The sequence below is a fragment of the Squalius cephalus genome (assembly GCF_949319135.1).
Source record: "Squalius cephalus genome assembly, chromosome: 21".
NCBI lineage: Eukaryota > Metazoa > Chordata > Actinopteri > Cypriniformes > Leuciscidae > Squalius > Squalius cephalus.
Window position 1 is genome coordinate 33,873,283 of NC_137142.1, and position 23,187 is coordinate 33,896,469.

Consider the following 23,187-nt stretch of genomic DNA (forward strand, 5'->3'; position numbering starts at 1 on the left):
TTATTTTATTTCAACGCAAATGTTTTTCATGGTTTTAGTTTTAGTTAACTATAATAATAATAATAATAATAATAATAATAATTCATTACATTTATATAGCGCTTTTCTCGACACTCAAAGCGCTTTACATAGAAGGTGGGAATCTCCTCAACCACCACCAATGTGCAGCATCCACCTGGATGATGCGACGGCAGCCATATTGCGCCAGAACGCCCACCACACACCAGCTTACTGGTGGAGAGGAGACAGTGATGAAGCCAATCAGTATATGGGGATGATTAGGAGGCCATGATGGACAGAGGCCAAGGGGCAAATTTGGCCAGGATGCCGGGGTTACACCCCTACTCTTTCGAAAGACATCCTGGGATTTTTAATGACCACAGAGAGTCAGGACCTCGGTTTAACGTCTCATCCGAAGGACGGTGCTCTTTGACAGTATAGTGTCCCCGTCACTACACTGGGGTGTTAGGACCCACACAGACCACAGGGTGAGCGCCCTCTACTGGCCTCACTAACACCTCTTCCAGCAGCAACCTGGTTTTCTCAGGAGGTCTCCCATCCAGGTACTGACCAGGCTCAGCCCTGCTTAGCTTCAGTGGGCAACCAGTCTTGGGCTACAGGGTGACATGGCTGCTGGCTAAACCCTGGTCTACACTGTAATATAAAGCAACAACTAAGCTGTCTGCATTTCATGCATGTAAAAACAACATTGCTTGCTAGGAGTCTTCTAGTTTTGCAGTCACGATGTGCTGTTCGCTTGCAGTGTGTCTACAGAGAGATGGATGTCTGCACTTAGGGCTTCACTGCTCTAAAGCAATGATTTTCCAGTAGATTTCCTCATGTCTGCAAGTAAAGACCAAGAAAGAAACAGCAAGAATACATTCCCAGGGCTCATTCATTAAGCCTGCAAGCACGCCATAAAATAGATAAAAAAAAAAAAAATACAGCATGAATGAACACAATAGTCTAATGTCAAGCTCTGTTATGACTGTGACACATATCGCCATGCTATTTCAGAACAACGCCAGCAATTGGAAAGGAATTCATTCCCTCAATAACGGACACTTCCTTATAATAATACGTACATTTCAATGACTTGTTCTTGTTTTTTAGTGTAACAAGAAAATAAAAAGGGACATATTCTGCCCTGTATTACTTTTGCTTCTTGCTTCTCTGTCTATCACATGTATAAATAATACAAATCTCAAAGACTGGTGGTCAAAAGTTTGGAATAAGATTTTTTTTTAAATGTTTTTGAAAGCAGTATCTTCTACATTTATTTGATGACATATTTTTGACATGGTTTTACAATTTAAAATGGCTGTTTTCTATGTGAATATATAGTAAAATGTAATTTATTCCTGTGATCAAAGCTGAATTTTCAGCATCATTACTCCAGTCTTCAGTGTCACATGATCCTTCAGAAATCACTCTAATATGATGATTTGATGCTCAAGAAACATTTATGATTATTATCATTGTTGAAAACAGTTCATATTCGTGTGAAAACCATTTATACCCCAAACTTTTAAATGGTAGTGTAAGACAGTCCTTTTTAAAAAAAATAATTAATACTTTTATTCAGCAAGGATGCATTAAATTGATCAAAAATGACAATAAAACATTTATAATGTTACAAAAGATTCTATTTCAAATAAATGCTGTTCTTTTGAACTTAGAACCATTATTAATAGTTGATCATCAATAATAACTGAGCAGCAAATCAGCATATTAGATAAATCAGATTTCTGAAGGATCATGTGACACTGAAGACTGGAGTAATGATGCTGAAAATTCAGCTTTTGATCACAGGAATAAATTACATCATACAATATATTCACATAGAAAACAGCCATTTTAAATTGAAATAATTTTCGAAGAAGGGACTTCTTTCAAAAACATTTTAAAAAAATCTTAATTATACCAAACTTTTGACCTTCAATGTATGGTTAAAAATATACAGTAGTCAACATTTGAAGTGGATCAAAAACCTTTCATCAAAGTTATACATGAATTTTGTCTTAGGACAACTTTGGTGAACTTTTTTGATTCGCTTCAAATGTTGATAACTGTATATTAAAGTGAAGTTTATCTAACCGACCTGGTCAATGACGGAGTCCAAGGTGCTGAGGAGCAGGAATCCGCGTCCGCGCACCAGATATTCTCCCAGAGCCACCATGTGACTCTCCTCCTCGTCCTCGGCCCGCTGGGCCACGGCGCTACACAACTGGTGCACATCCGTCAGGAACTCCCGAGCCAGTGTGTTACTGGCCCCACTCATGTCCGAGCTAATGGAGGAAAGAAAACGAGAGCGTGAATGCATGTGAATCACCTGCTCGGGCGCTCAAACAATCTCAGGGCTTTAGTTTCAGATACATTACAAAGTTCTCTTTTTGTCTAAATTAACAAGAAATTAAACAAGTGAAACTGCTCAATAAATAAAACAAGTGAAACTGCTCAGATGGTTTCATGTTCCATAAAGTCATTTTAGGTACAAGAAAATCTGCCACTGTTTTTTATATTTACACGTAATTTTGCAGTCTGTCAACAGCCTGAGTGCAGTTAAAGATGCTGACTATGTAGGAGGTTTTTCTCAATCATTTGAATAATGCAGTTAACCATTCAAAAATGTATCAATGAAATGTAATAAATGATATGCACTAAGGTGCCGCACAAGTACTGAAAAGAAAAAGCCAAAGCATCTCGATCGCCCCCCGTCCCAGTATAGCTCATAAACCCTGAGTCTCGATCGCCCCCCGGTGGCTGGTCCCAGTATAGGTCATAAACCCTGAGTCTCGATCGCCCCCCCTGTGGCTGGTCCCAGTATAGCTCATAAACCCTGAGTCTCGATCGCCCCCCCTGTGGCTGGTCCCAGTATAGCTCATAAACCCTGAGTCTCGATCGCCCCCCGGTGGCTGGTCCCAGTATAGGTCATAAACCCTGAGTCTCGATCGCCCCCCCTGTGGCTGGTCCCAGTCTAGGTCATAAACCCTGAGTCTCGATCGCCCCCCGGTGGCTGGTCCCAGTATAGGTCATAAACCCTGAGTCTCGATCGCCCCCCGGTGGCTGCTCCCAGTATAGGTCATAAACCCTGAGTCTCGATCGCCCCCTGGTGGCTGGTCCCAGTATAGCTCATAAACCCAGAGCCTCGATCGCCCCCCTGTGGCTGGTCCCAGTATAGCTCATAAACCCCGAGTCTCGATCGCCCCCCTGTGGCTGGTCCCAGTATAGCTCATAAACCCTGAGTCTCGATCGCCCCCCCGTGGCTGGTCCCAGTATAGCTCATAAACCCTGAGTCTCGATCGCCCCCTTGTGGCTGGTCCCAGTATAGCTCATAAACCCCGAGTCTCGATCGCCCCCGGTGGCTGGTCCCAGTATAGCTCATAAACCCCGAGTCTCGATCGCCCCCCGGTGGCTGGTCCCAGTATAGCTCATAAACCCAGAGTCTCGATCGCCCCCCGGTGGCTGGTCCCAGTATAGCTCATAAACACTGAGTCTCGATCGCCCCCCGGTGGCTGGTCCCAGTATAGCTCATAAACCCTGAGTCTCGATCGCCCCCCGGTGGCTGGTCCCAGTATAGCTCATAAACCTCGAGTCTCGATCGCCCCCCGGTGGCTGGTCCCAGTATAGCTCATAAACCTCGAGTCTCGATCGCCCCCCGGTGGCTGGTCCCAGTATAGCTCATAAACCCCGAGTCTCGATCGCCCCCCGGTGGCTGGTCCCAGTATAGCTCATAAACCCCGAGTCTCGATCGCCCCCCGGTGGCTGGTCCCAGTATAGCTCATAAACCCCGAGTCTCGATCGCCCCCCGGTGGCTGGTCCCAGTATAGCTCATAAACCCTGAGTCTCGATCGCCCCCCCGGTGGCTGGTCCCAGTATAGCTCATAAACCCTGAGTCTCGATCGCCCCCCGGTGGCTGGTCCCAGTATAGCTCATAAACCCTGAGTCTCGATCGCCCCCCGGTGGCTGGTCCCAGTATAGCTCATTAACCCCTCTGGTGTTCAGATGATTCGGCGTGTGTGAGATGCCCTCTGGTGTTCAGAAGATTTGGTTTGTGTGTATGTGAGACGCCCTCTGGTGTTCAGATGATTCGGCGTGTGTGTGTGTGAGACACCCTCTGGTGTTCAGATGATTCGGCGTGTGTGTGTGTGTGAGACGCCCTCTGGTGTTCAGATGATTCGGCGAGTGTGTGTGTGAGACGCCCTCTGGTGTTCAGATGATTCGGCGTGTGTGAGACGCCCTCTGGTGTTCAGATGATTTGGCGTGTGTGTGTGTGAGACGCCCTCTGGTGTTCAGATGATTCGGCGTGTGTGTGAGTGTGTGTGAGACGCCCTCTGGTGTTCAGATGATTCGGCGTGTGTGTGTGTGTGTGTGTGTGTGTGTGTGTGTGTGTGTGTGTATGTGTGTGTGTGTGAGACACAAATAATGTCAGCCTTTAAATAAAATAATAATAGCCTTTGCCAAATCACGTGCGTTTCATTTCGATTAATCGTGCAGCCCTACTGATACTGTATGTCAAATGATTTGTGCAGTAAATCTTGGAGTGTAAATGCAATATAACAGACCATTTTTGACTCATGAAAAACCCTGTATGACTATGTGAGGCCTGACAGGAACTACAGTGATGTTATGCAACAAGATTAGGCTTCAGGGACAGCAGATCCTGTCATCAGACACGGACCCAAGCGTACTGTATCGCATCAACCAGTTATTCCATCCACCACATCAACCGCTGGACGCGCTTCAGACGTCTCACGTTACCTAAATACAGTCAGTAGAACAAACAGTCTCAAGAAGCGTAAGCATTCCCAAACACTGATTTAACCTCATTATTTTGAAGACAAAGAGAGATCTCAATAAACATCCATCATATTACACTCCAACATCAAAGGAATAAATGCTAAAATAAATGAAAAAGGATACTTTCACAAAATTATATTTCACATAAGAACAATGAAAATGTACATTTTTATATATTTATATCAGCACATTTTCCATTTCAAAATTTCAGACTCAAATTTCCAGACTATGTTTAGCATGATTCATGCAGCGTTAGCCTATATTTGGTATATAGTACAATCATCTGTAAATATTTTCTCAAGCTTTTTGTTTTTGCATTTGATTTTCTTGAAGTGATAACATGTGCTTGCATGATGAGATGAAACTGAAACGCTTTATAACCTGCATATATTCACCTCTGACACGTCGGTTTGATGCTGTAATCGTGGTTTGATGTTTCACAACCACCAAACAGCAAAGTACAGTCTGAATGAAATAATCTTTTGCTCCTTTATCTGTTGCTGGTTTAAGTTAGCACATGCACATTTGTTTGGTGAAGCTCAAAAGAGACTTAACGGTAAGGACAAACAGTTGTACTTGTATGATATATATATATATATATATATATATATATATATATATATATATATATATATATATATATATATATAAAATATAGATAGATAGATAGATAGATAGACAGATAGATAGTTAGTAGAGCCGCTGTATATACACGTATATAAACTGTACATATGCAGTTGTGGTCAGAATTAATGGCACCCCTGGTAAATATGATCAAAAATGGCTGTAAAAAGTAATATCTGCATTATCCTTTTGATCTTTCATAAAAAAAAAAAAAAAAGCAAAAATCGAACCTTTCATTGAAGTAAAAGAATTGAAAGTGTGGGGGGAAATCACATTATGAAATAAATGTTTTTCTCCAAAACACGTTGGCCACAATTATTGGCACCCCTAGAATTTTTTTACAAGTAAAATATCTGTGAAGTATATTCCCATTAATATTTACCATTATTTATCACACCAGGGTGACTAAACATGAAACTGTCTAGCTATGACTTCTTGTTTCACAGGAGTTTAAATACGAGGAAACACAAAGGCCAAATTCCCTTAATCATCCATGACAATGAGTAAAACCAAACAATATAGTTCTGATGTGCAGCAAAAGATTATTGAGCTTCACAAAATAGAAAGTGGCTGTAAGAAAAACGGCTTCAGCTGACGGCTTCAGCTAGAAATCTTTATAATGGGCCGTGTTCGGATCTTCCATCAGGACAATAATCCAAAACAAAAATGTGTCAATGTCTGAGCACAGAATGAAGCTTCTGCAATGACCATCCCAGTCCCAGACCTGAACCCTATAGAAGAGTGGGCTGAACTGAAGAGAAGAAGCGCCAACATGGATCTGGGAATCTGAAGGATCTGGAGGGATTCCGTGTGGAGGAATGAAGGATCTGGAGAGATTCTGTATGGAGGAATGAAGGATCTGGAGAGATTCCGTGTGGAGGAATGAAGGATCTGGAGATATTCTGTGTGGAGGAATGAAGGATCTGGAGAGATTCTGTGTGGAGGAATGAAGGATCTGGAGAGATTCCGTGTGGAGGAATGAAGGATCTGGAGAGATTCTGTATGGAGGAATGAAGGATCTGGAGAGATTCCGTATGGAGGAATGAAGGATCTGGAGAGATTCCGTGTGGAGGAATGAAGGATCTGGAGAGATTCTGTGTGGAGGAATGGAGGATCTGGAGAGATTCTGTGTGGAGGAATGAAGGATCTGGAGAGATTCTGTGTGGAGGAATGAAGGATCTGGAGAGATTCCGTATGGAGGAATGAAGGATCTGGAGAGATTCCGTATGGAGGAATGAAGGATCTGGAGAGATTCCGTGTGGAGGAATGAAGGATCTGGAGAGATTCCGTGTGGAGGAATGAAGGATCTGGAGGGATTCCGTGTGGAGGAATGAAGGATCTGGAGAGATTCCGTGTGGAGGAATGAAGGATCTGGAGAGATTCTGTGTGGAGGAATGAAGGATCTGGAGAGATTCCGTGTGGAGGAATGAAGGATCTGGAGAGATTCCGTGTGGAGGAATGAAGGATCTGGAGAGATTCCGTGTGGAGGAATGGAGGATCTGGAGAGATTCTGTGTGGAGGAATGAAGGATCTGGAGAGATTCTGTATGGAGGAATGAAGGATCTGGAGAGATTCCGTGTGGAGGAATGAAGGATCTGGAGAGATTCCGGAGGAATGAAGGATCTGGAGAGATTCCGTGTGGAGGAATGAAGGATCTGGAGAGATTCTGGAGGAATGAAGAATCTGGAGAGATTCTGGAGGAATGAAGGATCTGGAGAGATTCCGTGTGGAGGAATGAAGGATCTGGAGAGATTCTGGAGGAATGAAGAATCTGGAGAGATTCTGTGTGGAGGAATGAAGGATCTGGAGAGATTCCGTGTGGAGGAATGAAGGATCTGGAGAGATTCCGTGTGGAGGAATGAAGGATCTGGAGAGATTCTGTGTGGAGGAATGAAGGATCTGGAGAGATTCCGGAGGAATGAAGGATCTGGAGAGATTCCGTGTGGAGGAATGAAGGATCTGGAGAGATTCTGGAGGAATGAAGAATCTGGAGAGATTCTGTGTGGAGGAATGAAGGATCTGGAGAGATTCCGTGTGGAGGAATGAAGGATCTGGAGAGATTCCGTGTGGAGGAATGAAGGATCTGGAGAGATTCCGTATGGAGGAATGAAGGATCTGGAGAGATTCTGTGTGGAGGAATGAAGGATCTGGAGAGATTCCGTGTGGAGGAATGAAGAATCTGGAGAGATTCCGTGTGGAGGAATGAAGGATCTGGAGAGATTCCGTATGGAGGAATGAAGGATCTGGAGAGATTCCGTGTGGAGGAATGAAGGATCTGGAGAGATTCTGGAGGAATGAAGAATCTGGAGAGATTCCGTGTGGAGGAATGAAGGATCTGGAGAGATTCCGTGTGGAGGAATGAAGGATCTGGAGAGATTCCGTGTGGAGGAATGAAGGATCTGGAGAGATTCTGGAGGAATGAAGGATCTGGAGAGATTCCGTGTGGAGGAATGAAGGATCTGGAGAGATTCCGTGTGGAGGAATGAAGGATCTGGAGAGATTCCGTGTGGAGGAATGAAGGATCTGGAGAGATTCCGTGTGGAGGAATGAAGGATCTGGAGAGATTCCGTGTGGAGGAATGAAGGATCTGGAGAGATTCTGTGTGGAGGAATGAAGGATCTGGAGAGATTCTGTGTGGAGGAATGAAGGATCTGGAGAGATTCTGTGTGGAGGAATGAAGGATCTGGAGAGATTCTGTGTGGAGGAATGAAGGATCTGGAGAGATTCCGTGTGGAGGAATGAAGGATCTGGAGAGATTCCTTGTGGAGGGATGAAGGATCTGGAGAGATTCCGTGTGGAGGAATGAAGGATCTGGAGAGATTCCGTATGGAGGAATGAAGGATCTGGAGAGATTCCGTGTGGAGGAATGAAGGATCTGGAGAGATTCTGTGTGGAGGAATGAAGGATCTGGAGAGATTCTGTGTGGAGGAATGAAGGATCTGGAGAGATTCCGTGTGGAGGAATGAAGGATCTGGAGAGATTCCGTATGGAGGAATGAAGGATCTGGAGAGATTCCGTGTGGAGGAATGAAGGATCTGGAGAGATTCCGTGTGGAGGAATGAAGGATCTGGAGAGATTCCGTGTGGAGGAATGAAGGATCTGGAGAGATTCCGTGTGGAGGAATGAAGGATCTGGAGAGATTCTGTGTGGAGGAATGATCTCTGATCTCTTGTCAGGTGTTCTCCAAACTCATCAGGCATTATAGGAGAAAACAGAGCTGTTATCTTGGCAAAAGGAGATTGCAAAAAGTAATTAATAAAAGGGTGCCAATAATTGTGGCAAACGTGTTTTGGAGAAAAACATTTATTTCATAATGTGATTTCCCCCGCTCTTTCAATTTTTTACTTCAATGAAAGGTTAGATTTTTGCAATTTTTTTTGAATGAAAGATCAAAAGCTTAAACAATCCAGATTTGTTTTTTTTACAGACATTTTTGATCATTTTTACAAGGGGTGCCATTAATTCTGACCACAACTGTATATGTATGATATACACAAATAAACAATTTTAGGATACAAATACAATTTTAAGATGATTTACATCACAGCGGCTCTACCACACACACACACACACACACACACACACACACACACACACCCCGATGGAGCATTAAAGACACGCCTCTTTAAATCTACAGTACCCAGAAACACACAGTATTCTAGCCGACATACCTCCTATAACCAGCCTTCAGTGGGACTCAAAACCTCCACCATCATCCGCAGTGTTTCAGCCACATATTCCACTCATGCTCGTAGTAAACCGTCTCAACGGAGCCGCAAGAATCAAGCCTGCGTCCGCATGCCTCCATGCTTCACTAATGACTGAATTTTCTGTCCTGCTCCGTAAATTCCATTAAATTGGAATTTCAGATGGAAGCTTTCCAGATTTTGAGTTGATCAGTGCATCACATGAAAGCATGTGATGTCACATGGTCGCACAGGGGCAGGCTGGGAAGCAAACTTCTGGTCAAGCCCGGGGGTGACTTGGATTAATTAGATCTCGTAGTAAAGCTTAGAAGGTGAACCTGCCATTTGTCGGATGCAGAAACAATCCTATTACTTACCGCTGTGCTATTGAACATAGAACACAGAAAGGAAAATCATAGAAGATATTTTGAAAAATGTTGGTGTCCAAATACAGTGTATGGACAAAAAACAAACAAAAAACACACAAAATATCTTTGTTTGTGTTTAACAGAAAAAAGCAAGTCATACAGCTTTGGAACGGCTTTGGGATACAATCCCATTAAGATGTCAGTAACACTTTACAATAAGGTTAATGCATGATCCAACACTAGCCATGTTTCCATACACCTATTTTTATGTGAATTTATGTGAAAAAAAAAACTTAAAAAAAAAAAACTTTAAATGCCAGAACAAGATGCACATAAATTCTAAAAAATGTGCATAAAAAAATTTTTGAGTCAGATACACTTTTCACATTTACTGAATAAATCCATCGATGCACAACAAACAAACAAACAAACAAACAAAACAACTCATGACAGCGTTTATCTAATTAAGTAACTAATGATGGAGGAAACGAGAGCCACAGTTTCTTCCCTGATTGCAGCAACTTCTATTTTCATTACAGATATCTTGCACCAATTTCACAGGAAGTGATGATTTTGCTCTCTTGAAAACATGGGATGGAGACGCTGCTTTATTCGCAAATGTTTTGTGCAAAATTCCAATTTTGTGCATAAGTTAAATCACAACTTTAGATGGAAACACAGCTGTAGAGCAATATATTTGTTACAGTTTGCTACACTTTGTTAAAGTTAGCTTTAAAAATGCAACTGTTAATTGTAAGTTCATGTTATCTCAAGTCCATTAAATAATATTAACAACTTTTCGTTTTAATAGTGTATGTTAAAATTAACATTAAGATTAGCTTTAGAAGCAATTGTTCATTGTTAGTTGATGTTAATTAATGTAGTTTAACTAATGTTAACCAATGGAACCTGATTGTAAAGTGTTAACCACAGTCAAAAGCAAAATTAAGAAATATCAATATTGGTTTTTTTTAGGTAATATTGTCAGTGGGACAATAGTAGTATAGTTTATCTAAAGTATTGTTTTTGTTTGTTTGCAACATATGCTAATATGAAAATCTAAGAATTTGATTCTGAAATACATTTTGTGACATGTAAACACACTATAATAAATAATAATAATAATTAAATGGGAGTGCAGTGCCATATATACTGTACATAGTTACAGTATATATGGCACTGCACTCCCATTTCATTATCGTTATTATTGTCATGCAAGTTAATAATAAACTCATAACTTGATAAGCTGTCCCAGTTCACCAGTATTTCCAATCCTGTTCCACTTTGACAATATGCATCTGGTAAAGTGGAGAAGATGACAAATTCTTCTTCATGTATGGAAAATAAGGAAAGTTTGGAACAACACAAGAGTGAATAAATCAAGCCACTTTTAATTTCTGGGTGAACTATTCCTATAACAAAGTAATTACTTTATTATCTCGCTCAACTAAGATAAAGGTTCTGAAAGGTTTGAAGGCAATAATATGCAATAATCGCACGCAATAAGAGAGGGCTAATGCATTCCCATCAGCTTTGTCTCGGCTAAAGTTCCAGGAACTGCACATGATCATGAGATAAAGATTAGGAGCTGAGAAAACACACTTAATTGAGCTCACGGCATGTAGCCACTCGGCCAGACAAAGAAAGCCTTTTCATCGCTCGCCTCAAACGATCAGCTTCTCTCTCAACACAATGCTAATTAAAATGAGGTCTAGTTGTGGGTTGCTATGATTCTGAGTTTATTTAGAAACAAGGTTAAACCCACTGAGGCCGGATGTGTAATTGGGCGTCCAGATAAATGACACAAAATACACTGATCAAGGACTTAAATCTGATCTGTGTGTAAAATATCTAAAAAAAGATGCAGTACGGAGACCCTAAAGGGTGTGGAAGCTTGTTTCCGCCACAGAATAAAAAATAAAAAAGGTAATTGCGACTTTTTATCTCACAATTCTGACTTTTTATTTCACAATTGCGAGTTTATATCTCACAATTGCGAGAAAAGATGTCAGAATTGCAAGATATAAAGTCGCAATTGCATGTTATAAAGTCAGAATTGCGAGATATAAACATGCAATTCTGACTTTATAACATGCAATTGTAACTTTATATCGTGCAATTCTGAGTTTTTATATCGCAATTCTGAGAAAAAGTCAGAATTATGAGATGTAAACTCGCAATTGTGAAATAAAAAGTCGCAATTATCTTGTTTATCTTGCAAAAATGTTTTGTTCTGTGGCGGAAACAAGCTTCCATAAAAGGGACATGGTGATGGAAAAAAAATATATATCCTGAGAAACAGCGTTTGCTCATTTTGCAATGACAGAATTCTCACTATTTTTTCGGAGAACTATTGCTTTAAACGCAGGCAACACTGAAAAGACACTTAAAGGGCACCTATTATGCCCCTTTTCACAAGATGTAAAATAAGTCTCTGATGTCCCCAGAGTGTGTGTGTGAAGTTTTCGCTCAAAATACCCCACAGATAATTTTTTACAGCATGTTTAAATTGTCATTTTTTGGGGGCTGAGAAAAACGCACCGTTTTAGTGTCTCCTTTAAAAGTTAATGAGATGCGGTTCCACGCACAGGGGGCGGAGCCTAACCAGCTCCCACTCAGAGCCAGGAAAATCTCATCTCACATAAAGAAACAGAAACTCACAGTAACGGTGTTCGAGTCTGACAATAATGCCCACAGAGCTAGAGAATATATGCTGAATAGAGATAGAACAGGTATGTTTATTTTAATTACGTTTGTAACTTATATGCCATCTGCTCCACTTTCATTATCATGGAACATAACGTTACACAGCGAAGTACACAAAACACTCGTTACAACTAACAGTAAACAAATATATACACACCTTTTCAGTGGGTGCTTTATAAACTGGTAAACTGTATATCTGTAAAACGACTCGATGAGCTGTCATAAAGTGCGCGCTCACTTTCATTTCTGCTGTGATCAGTAACGTTAGTCCTGTCGCTCCGGAGACTGTAAGCTGGGAGTTCACGAGAGCTCACGAGAGCAGTTGTACAGATCAATCCTCGAGTAACAACGAGAGTAAATGAAGACTGCTATGTTTATTCTAACATTTAGGAGACGTTCTACAGCTGCTCCAGTGTCGAAACAATGGCGGACTCACCGGACTGTGTTTAGCTCACTCAAGGCGGGTCTATGCTCAAACTTCAGTGTCAATCAAAAGTCGTGGGCGGGGCTTGTGCAATTCTACGTCACATTGCATAGATTTTGAGAACAGCTTGTTCTGAGACAGTGCTTATGATTTTTGGGGATTTAAAAAAAAAACACTGGTTGGATTTTTATCATTACAGGGTGGTTGTGTACACACACTGCCAACACACATTTATGTTCAAACACCATGTAAAAGTGAATTTTGCATAATAGGTGCCCTTTAAACACACAGTGATGCGGATCATCATGAAAAAGCTTACCAGAACTTGAGCGCATCTTTTCCTCTCGGGTCACTGAGGTGTCGCACACAGTGAAACGTGCACAGAAAACTCTCCAAGCACTGAAGACTGACCTGAAATCAGAGGAAAACGAACATTTCAGTCATGGAGGAGATTGCACTGATGAACTTGACGTTTGCATTTGATTTTGAGGAAGCATTCATGTGTGTATCACAAGACGAGTGCAGGACTAGTTTAATATATTGGTTAGGAGTTTGATCAAACATACATGACTTTGAACATTGTAATAGTGCTGAATTGAGCAAGTGCCACAAAAAATGGTCTGGCATGCAAAGGAGCTTTGCAATGTGAACATTAGAAGTGCATTAAATACTCATTTCAAACAATAACATCTTGTTTTAAATATGTCCTTTGTAAATGTGTTCTACACAAACGTACGAAAATGAGACACACACATTGAGTTTGGACAGTTTTAAATCAATAGAGAATTCCCCTCCATTCACTCGACCAGTGAGCGCACAAAAAACATCCAAAGACGTCTCTGTTTCTCCTGCCAGCCTCCATTTACTGGAACAGACACAGAATAATCACATTACATGGAGCGACTTCCACTCACATGAGCGAGTGAGTAAGAGGCCGAACGCAGAGAAACACACTACAGCTGCTGGAGAAACTGCATGATCTGTGGCAGCGTCTCTGTCGTGAACCGATGAATCTCAAGAAACCGGTCAAGAACTTGTCAAGGGTCATATTTCAAACCAAGCAAATAAATACATAAATAAGTGGATAATAATAATAAAAATAATAATCATAATTATTATTATTTTAGGACCATTAAGACTTTTAAGACTATGTTGCATTATTGTTATACAAAGTAGAAATTATTATTATTTAAATCATTACATACCTAAAATAAAAAAATAAAAAATAATAAAGAATCTCACAAAACCGGTCTAGATTTAATATAATTTTTTAAACCAAATAAAAATTAATAAATAAAAAACTAAATAAAATGTAATAAAAAATAAAAATAATAATATTAATGCATGAAGATAATAATAATAATTATTATTATTTGATAACTATTATTATATATTTATAAAGAAATAACACTAATAAGAAAGAATCTCACAAAACTGGATAAGATTTAATACCATATTTCAAACCCCAATTTTTTTTTATTAATATCATCAAACCTGTCAAGAGCGCGTCATATTTCAACACCCCAAAATAAAATACAATACAATAATAATAAATAATATTAATACATGAATATTTAAATAATAATAATTATTATTATATTATTATTAAGAAATAAAATACATATTTATATAAAGAAATAAAAAATTGAAGGCTATTTTACCACCCTGGAAACTTTTTTTTTTTTTGCATTACTGTTATGCAAAATTTATTGACTGTTAATTAAAATTTATTTAAATGATAAAATCAAAAATCAGAGTCTGGCACAATAAAACTCAAGGAATGTCTGATCCTCTCAGGATTTCCATTTGACGGCAGCTTTGACTGATCCTCCAGCTGTCAGACTCCACACACACACACACACACACACACACACGCGCACACGCATCACAGAAGCTGCTACGGCCCTTCACTAATCCACAGCTTCCACAAAACCATTCGACACAAACAAAACCGGCTTCCAAAAATACATGCAAAAATGGCAGAAAGACATACTTTGCTCTTTTTTTGGGTAAATCAAAAATTAGGAACACATCAAAGTCATTTATCATCCCAAACACAAAAGAAAATGTGCATAAAAATAGCACTTTTCTCAGCACTTGTCTGTTATCTGCATTATTCAGGTGATATTGTGATTTGGCATTATCAATCATCGATTAAAATTTCTGTATAATCATGTTTTGAGTTTATAGCAGTGACTCAGTTTCCTTCCTTTGCTGATTCCTGCAGACTACAGCAGTTTCCACAGCTCTATACAAACAAATCACTTCCTAGTCTTAGTGTTCAGTCCCCTCAGACAACCCCACTATATCATCCACATCTGAAAGAGCTTCATGACCAAATCACACACTACCTGAGCTTAAGGGGCGAAGCTCACCAAACTTGTCCAATAACACGACAGGGTCATTGTAAAATAAAATAAAATAATAAACAATAACAGGATCAAAAAAAAAAAAAAAAAAAAAAAAAAAAAAAAAAAATAAATAAAAAATAAATAAATAAATAAATAAAATAAAATAAAATAAAACAAAACATGACAGGGTCAAAATAAAATAAAAGAAAAAAGAAAAGAAAAGAAACAATAACATGACAGGGTCAAAAAATAAAATAAAATAAAATAAAATAAAATAAAACAATAACACGACAGGGTCAAAAAATAAAATAAAATAAAATAAAATAAAATAAAATAAAATAAAATAAAATAAAACAAAACAAAACATGACAGGGTCAAAATAAAATAAAAGAAAAAAGAAAAGAAAAGAAACAATAACATGACAGGGTCAAAAAATAAAATAAAATAAAATAAAATAAAATAAAACAATAACACGACAGGGTCAAAAAATAAAATAAAATAAAATAAAATAAAATAAAATAAAATAAAATAAAATAAAATAAAATAAAATAAAATAAAATAAAATAATAACATGACAGGGTCAAAAAATAAAATAAAATAAATAAATAAAATAAAATAAACAATAACATGACAGGGTCAAAATAAAAATAAAATAGAAAATAAAATAATATAAGCAATAACATGACAGGGTCAAAAAATAAAATAAAATAAAATAAAATAAAATAAAATAAAATAAAATAAAATAAAACAATAACATGACAGGGTCAAAAAATAAAATAAAATAAAATAAATAAATAAAATAATATAAGCAATAACATGACAGGGTCAAAATATAATAAAATAAACAAATAAAATAAAATAAACAATAACATGACAGGGTCAAAATAAAATAAAATAAACAAATAAAATATAAAATAACATGACAGGGTCAAAAAATAAAAAATAAAAAAATAAATAAATAACATGACAGGGTCAAAATAAAATAAGATAAAATAACTTGTCATTATTCTTACTTTAACCAGCGTCAGTGTTCTGGACTCTCACCAAAACTCCCGTTAGAATCAACGAATTTCTTATTTACATTGTGTTTGCACTGTTAGTTATGATGAAAACATTCGTTAGTGTGCAGAAATCGAGTTACAATGACGAGATTCATGCACTCAACATGTCTGTGATCGCCTATAACACTCATCACTTCATCAACCTTTCATGCCACAATCTAAATATAATGTTCTAGATCTGAATATAATGCTATAATCAACACTTTTCACAATTTGTAAACCTTGTAATAGTAAAAACGTGCTAAAAGTTTGTAATGTAATGTAATGTAACACTAGCCATTTCCATATGCAAAGATGTCAACCAATCACAGCAGTGCATGTTTACACTTAGGACACGCCCCTTCAAATCAGGGTAGGAAAATGCCTTTTATTCTAAATTATGACAATTTTTGATGTCAAAATCATACTAATATTATTAAGTGCACCCCAGGAAACATTATAAAATAATAAAATAATGCAGTTCATGACCCCTTTAACTCAATCAAGTCACATAACACACTTTAATTAAGTCTCCATTCAACTTGTTAGTAGTCTAAAAGGTTTCAAGGCAGGGTTATTGAAGGTAGCAGAGGTCATGACCTTCTGCAGGCTTCAGACACTCACCAGAGAATCAGGGTCCCAGTATCTGAACGTCAGATGAAGGGGCTCAACGGACAGCGAGAGGCTGGAAAGACGGGACACGGGAGAGAGAGAGACCGATGGAATGAGACAAACAGAAGATAAAGATGATGATACACAAAGAGGAAAACAAAAGATGAACAGAAGGACAGTGAAACGGGAAGGTTCAGGAGGATGTGACTGTAACTGGTGTGTAGATTTAGAGAGAATCAGATCAAGGTTCAGTATGACTGAACAAACGGGTCATCATGGTTTACAAAGTTCCTCTGCTCACAGGGATCTTTCACTTCATCTTTACTCATGGTTACACATACAGGTTCTTTGAACCAATCACCTGAGACGGAAGTGTCATGTGACGCAGGAAGATGATGTCTGATTGGCTCTCACAAACACTCTCAAAAACCTTCCACAAAAAAACAAAAACAAAAAGTTACAAAACTTTAGGTCTTCCTTAAATATCTACAACAGTGTTATACTACCCTCGTCACATGACCACATCACATTTCATTCACACTGAGCTGCTTTAGAGCTGAATTGAATTATTTGCATCATTGAATCATTGTTTTCCTGTTTATCACTGTAAAGCTGCTTTGAGACATTCTGTATTGTATAAAGCGCTATAGAAATAAAGCTGACTTGACATTGCAGTGATCAAATTTGTTGTAAAAACTGTTGTTTTTGGGGTACGGTAATATAATATATACATATATATATATATATATATATATATATATATATATATATATATATATATATATATATATATATATATATATTATTTATTTATTTATTTATTTGGCATTCTGATTGAATAAGGCAAAACTAAACTTCTGTCACACTGAAAATGAAAGGTCAAGTCAATTGCTTTGTACGATAATGCATTTTACCTTTAGGTCATATATACCAACTATATGTGACTCTGGATAACAAAGCCGGTCTCGAGTCGCACGGGTTTATCTGTGGCAATAGCCAACAATACATTGTATGGGTCAAAATTATCGATTTTTCTTTTATGCCAAAAATCATTAGGATTTTAAGATCATGTTCCATGAAGATATTTAGTAAATTTCCTACCGTAAATATATAAAACATTTATTTTTGTGAGTGAATGCAGCACAATCGCCAACATAAATGAACAACTTTAAAGGAGATTTTCTCAATGTTTCGATTTTTTTGCACCCTCAGATTCCAGATTTTCAAATAGTCCTATCCTAACAAACCATACATCAATGGAAAGCTTATTTATTCAGCTTTCAGATGATGTATACATCTGAATTTCATAAAATTGACCCATGTGACTGGTTTTGTGGTCCAGGGTCACATATAATGAAAAAAAATAGTATGCTACTATATTCGAAGCATAGCCTGTGACTGCAATGATTCAGACTCTTATTTACAGTCAGTGTTTTCCAAGAGGTCACTACGGGTTATAATTCCCCAAAGTCCTTGTGACCAAAGAGCTGGACTTCTCAATACAAGCACTGATACAGTGTCACTGGATACTCACTGGGAAAAACAGCCTTTTACAGGAAAGGGTTGTGTTTCGTGTCAGAGTCACACTAGTGAACTCCAGAAAACATGAATAAAACAGCAGCGGGATTGATGATATTAATGTAAACGCATTAGACTCACAGACACATTAGGTTACATTGGATTCTCAAGCATCGAAGCACAAAGATTAATTATGAATAATCTAATTTAATTAACGCATACACTATATGCATATTGCCAGTAAAGTTGTATTTTGAATTAAAGCACGTCAATGAATCTCATTAGCTTCAGTGAGGTTTGCAACAACAAAAAAACTAGTAAAACTAGTTTGCTGGTGACTTTTTCAGGAACTGCAACATAAAACATGGTTTTAATCAATGTACAGATGATAATCCCACCACAACTAATGCAAGTGATATTTAAAACAAATTAAAACGGGTTAAATCAAACAAACTCGAACACATTCTAACAGTGAATTTAGGCAATTCAACTTTATAAAAGACTCATAACCCATAACTCAATTACAACTAAAGGACTATCAGGCTATCCTGTAGTCAGTGTTATCTTAATATTATTTTTATCCAACTATAGTATATTTATTAATACTCTGAATTAGCTTTTATTTTTATATTTTAATTTTAAGTAATTTTGTCATGTGCTTTAATATTTAATATTTTGATCAGCTTTTTAATATTACTTATCTTTATTTTTAGTTGTTTTAATACTCCCAGTAATCTTTTTTTTTTAGGCCTGTGAAAAGATTAAATCACAATTAATCGCATCAAATAAAAGTTTGTGTTTACATAATATATGTGTGTGTACTGTGTATAATTATTTTGCATATATATATATATATATATATATATATATATATATATATATATATATATATATATATATATATATATATATATATATATATATATATATATATATATATATATATATATATATATATATATATATATGTATGTACTTATACAAATATTTCTTAAATAAATACATGCATGTGTGTATATTTATATATTTATATTTTTATATATATATATATATATATATATATATATATATATATATATATATATATATATATATATATATATATATATATATATAAAAATACACACACATGCATGTATTTATTTAAGAAATATTTGCTTGTATATACTGTACATATTTATATAGATAAATATTTTATATATAAATAACACATTTTTCTTAAATATATATACATGCAAGTGTGTGTATTTATATATACAAAATAATTATACACATTACACACACATATTATGTAAACTTTTATTTTCGATGTGATTAATCTTTTCACAGCCCTACTTTTTTTTTTTTTTTCAGGTTAGTTTCCAAGCAACATTTCTAATTTTATTTGATTTCAGCTTTATTCCAATTAACAAAACCGATTATATTAATAGTTTTAGTTAGCAAAAACAGTACCTGTTACAGTAATTTCACATGCCCATAATTTATGCTCAATACTGCTTTTATACATTGAAGAACGCAAAAGCACATCTTTTCTAATAATGCACTTGTTTATTTCACAGCTCATTCTTTGGGTTTGAGTAATTTTAGCACTAATTAATTACTGGTTGAGAGACTGCCGTTGATCATGTTTTCTTTCGCCTGATAATCACCTCATTTCCACAGCTCAGACACACATGCTGCACGGAAGTCACACAGTTAAGTTTAGGTACAGTTAAATCGAGTCGGTCGCAGAATACGTACAGTGGGTTTGCAGAAGTGACATTTTTCTTCTGCTACTGCAAAGAGGTCAAAAAGCAAAAATGCAAAAAGCAGTTCTTCTTTTTTGCTAGTGGTGTTTCGTACATGAAATGAGACAGAACTGATGTCGAGGATAAGATCAACACATTTCTAGTTAAAGCTGCATGTGTGCAGAATACAATTTCTACTGAACCCCTAGTTTGCATGTACAGTAATACAGTAACGCATTACAAGTAATTAGAGTTTTTGAGATTACTTTTCAAGTAACTAGTAAAGTAGCACATTACTTTTAAATTTACAACAAAACATCTGTTACTTTTACAAATAAGTAAAGCAAGTTACTTTGTTTTCCTTTTTTTTTTTTTTTTTTTTTTGACTGACAGCTCTCTTGTCCATGTGGAGAGAAATCGTGAGTAAGAAGTGCAGTGGTGTTGTGTTCACATGATGGTTTATTGTAGTTCTAGACTAAATTTGAGCATTTACTCATGTCACTCAAAAAAAAAAAAAAAAAAAAACTGTGAATTGCAAACTCAGGATATTATGCAAACCTTCAATAATTTTTTCTTTTCTTTTTTTTCTTATATTGTTTTTTTTGGTGATTTTTGCCTTTTATTGCGACACGACAGTAGAGTTGACAGGAAGTGAGGTGGGAGAGAGACGGGGGATGGGATCGGGAAAGGTCCACGAGCCGGGACTCGAACTCGGGCCACCCGAGCACAGCGGCGCTACATGTCGGCACGCTGACCACGAGGCCATCGGCGCCGAAAAACCTGCAATAATTAAATATGTTAAGTCCCCCTGTAGTCAATCATTTTATCCCTTAAAACTCATCTTTGATGACCAGAATGACATATTTAAATGTTTTTTTTTTCTTAAAAAAGAAATTCGTCATGCCTTAAAAATATCTTGAATGTAACTCGACACCTTGCCTCATTTAGTATACGCGGTTCTATGAATATGCAAATGAGCCCCGCCTCCACTCACTCACTCAGCTCAGAGATCCACTGGTTGACGATCACACGTTGATCTGATTGGTTACAAGGTAGTTTGTGACGTCAGAAACACCAGCGATTTCAAAGCGTGTTTTTGAGACTGGAGAAAATACTCAGCAATGGTGTCGACTTATGAACTTAAACATGGTTTGTCTTAAAGCAGATTAAAAACACCATTTAGACACATAAACAACATTAAAAGCTTTAATTTCACCACAAGGGGGATTTTAAAGAATACAAATACTTATGAAACAAAGTCAGGTGTGAATTTGCATTTCCCTTAGCCTGAGGCGTGAAAGTGCCTTTACATTTGCAAAAATAGAACGGTTTATTTTGTTGTTGCTGTTGTTATTAAAAAAACAAAACAAGCAAGCACAGTCCAGATGAGAAAAAAGAAACGCAAAAAGTAATGTATTAAGTTACTTTTTTCAGGTAGTAACGCATTTTAAAAGTAACTTTCCTCAACACTGCAGTGAAACAGAGTTATGAAAATATTTTTGTACCAACAAGAAGTATATGCACTCAGTGATCTCCAAAGTTGGCGAAATTGTCCTTTTGAAGTGGATCTACTTCTCAAGCTCGATGTATTTCCAAATCCAGTTCATTTGTGCCATATGACCCGGTTCTTACAGAGCATGACTGTTGTGTAATGTTTTTTCCGGTCATAATAGTGACTGATCTAATTTTCTGGTCTTTGCTTTTATGATGAGCATCATGAGGAGAATTTTGAGTTCCACATTCCTCCGGGAACCAGGATGGTAAAATGCAGAAGTGAGAACAACTCGGAGAAGCCTGTCGATTACGTGCCTGTGAAGTGACGTTTAGTGACTTGAAGATTTGCGGTATGAGGTACTACAGTAAAACAGTGTGGCGTAGTTGTACCACAATCAGTTCCTCGGACCACAAGTGAGGCTGTGTGACATTACTATTAATAGCAAACTTGTAATGGCCAAATACATGTGACCCTGGACTACAAAACCAGTTATATGGGTATTTTTATTTATTTATTTATTGAGATTTATATATAATTTGAAAGCTGGATAAATAAGCTTTCCATTGATGTATGGTTTGTTAGGATAGGACAATATTTGGCCGAGATACAACTATTGAAAATCTGAGGGTGCAAAAAAAAACAAATATTAAGAAAATAGACTTTAAAGTTCTCGATATTGCTGCATCCACTCACAAAAAATATATATATTATAAAAATGTATGTATTTACTGTAGGAAATTTACTATAATTTACCATAATTTTGACCCATACAATGTATTGTTGGCTATTGCCACAAATATACCCATGCGACTTGTGACTGGTTTTGTGATCCAGGGTCACATATTTGGACTAATGCATTAAAATAAAGTGAACTTGAATTTGTGTGCAAAAACCTGCTAATAATGCAGACATTTGAGATGACCTGAGCATATTTGGACTCTGGAAACGAATCAAGTTATCAGCAAATGCTGCTGAAACTGAACACAAAAATGTACATACACTCTTAAAGACCTTCCAAAAAAGGGTGTTTCATAGCAATGACATTGTTTTCTTAGTGTGAGGAACATTTAAAAAATCTAAAGAACCTTTATTCAACTATAAAAACCCTTTTGTGCAATGGAAAGATTCCATGGAGGTTAAAAGTTCTTCATGGATCCATCAATTATGCCCAAAAAGAACATTTTAAGAGTGTGATGTAAACATTGAGCCAAGGACTTTCCTAAACCGATAGTTGACTGGTAAAAATGAGTAATCGCACAACAGTTGCAACGTGCATCTATTACATCACATTCAGTAAGACAGCGGTAGAAATGTGACTCACCAGAGAGAGAGATGAATTATTCAAGGGTTGAGTCAATTAACTATCCATCCACAGAGCAAAATGTGCAATCTGGCCGAAAGTGGGGCGTCGGCGGAGAGGATAGACGCTTAAGAGTTTCCAAAAGCAGAAACACAGGATGTTGAACCAAACGATTGCTTAAACATGATTTAGAAATGCCTGTGGACCGGGAAGTCATTCACTACCCTCCTCCTCATTCATTTTTTTAAAGTTAGACATCAACCTTCTTAGTATTACTCAATTAATTCATTATAAACAATATAATGAGGGGGAAAAAAATCATAAAATTATAAAAGAATGAAAATATGTATAGGTGTGTAACAGTGTAAGTATATTTTTTTCTGGTCAACAATAATTGAATCTTTGATGACTGAATAAATGCAATTCACCTTTATTGCCACCAGTAGGTGGCAATGTCTGATACACACACTGATGAAGCAGAAAACAAAAGAATAGAAAGCATCATCAGCAAAACTTGAAATGGCTCAGTGATTTAC

At 37.1% G+C, this 23,187-nt stretch overlaps 1 protein-coding gene across 1 annotated transcript in view; it reads right to left on the reverse strand.

Annotated features, from left to right (window-relative positions):
* Positions 1–23,187, reverse strand: part of lyst (lysosomal trafficking regulator) — a 120,912-nt gene that overhangs the window by 89,893 nt on the left and 7,832 nt on the right. Inside the window, exons 3-4 of the mRNA XM_079855637.1 lie at positions 12,928–13,019; positions 2,102–2,288 (exon numbers count right to left, since the gene is read on the reverse strand). Of these exons, the coding sequence (XP_079711763.1) occupies positions 2,102–2,288; positions 12,928–13,019 (279 nt within the window). The remainder of the gene's footprint in view (positions 1–2,101; positions 2,289–12,927; positions 13,020–23,187) is intronic.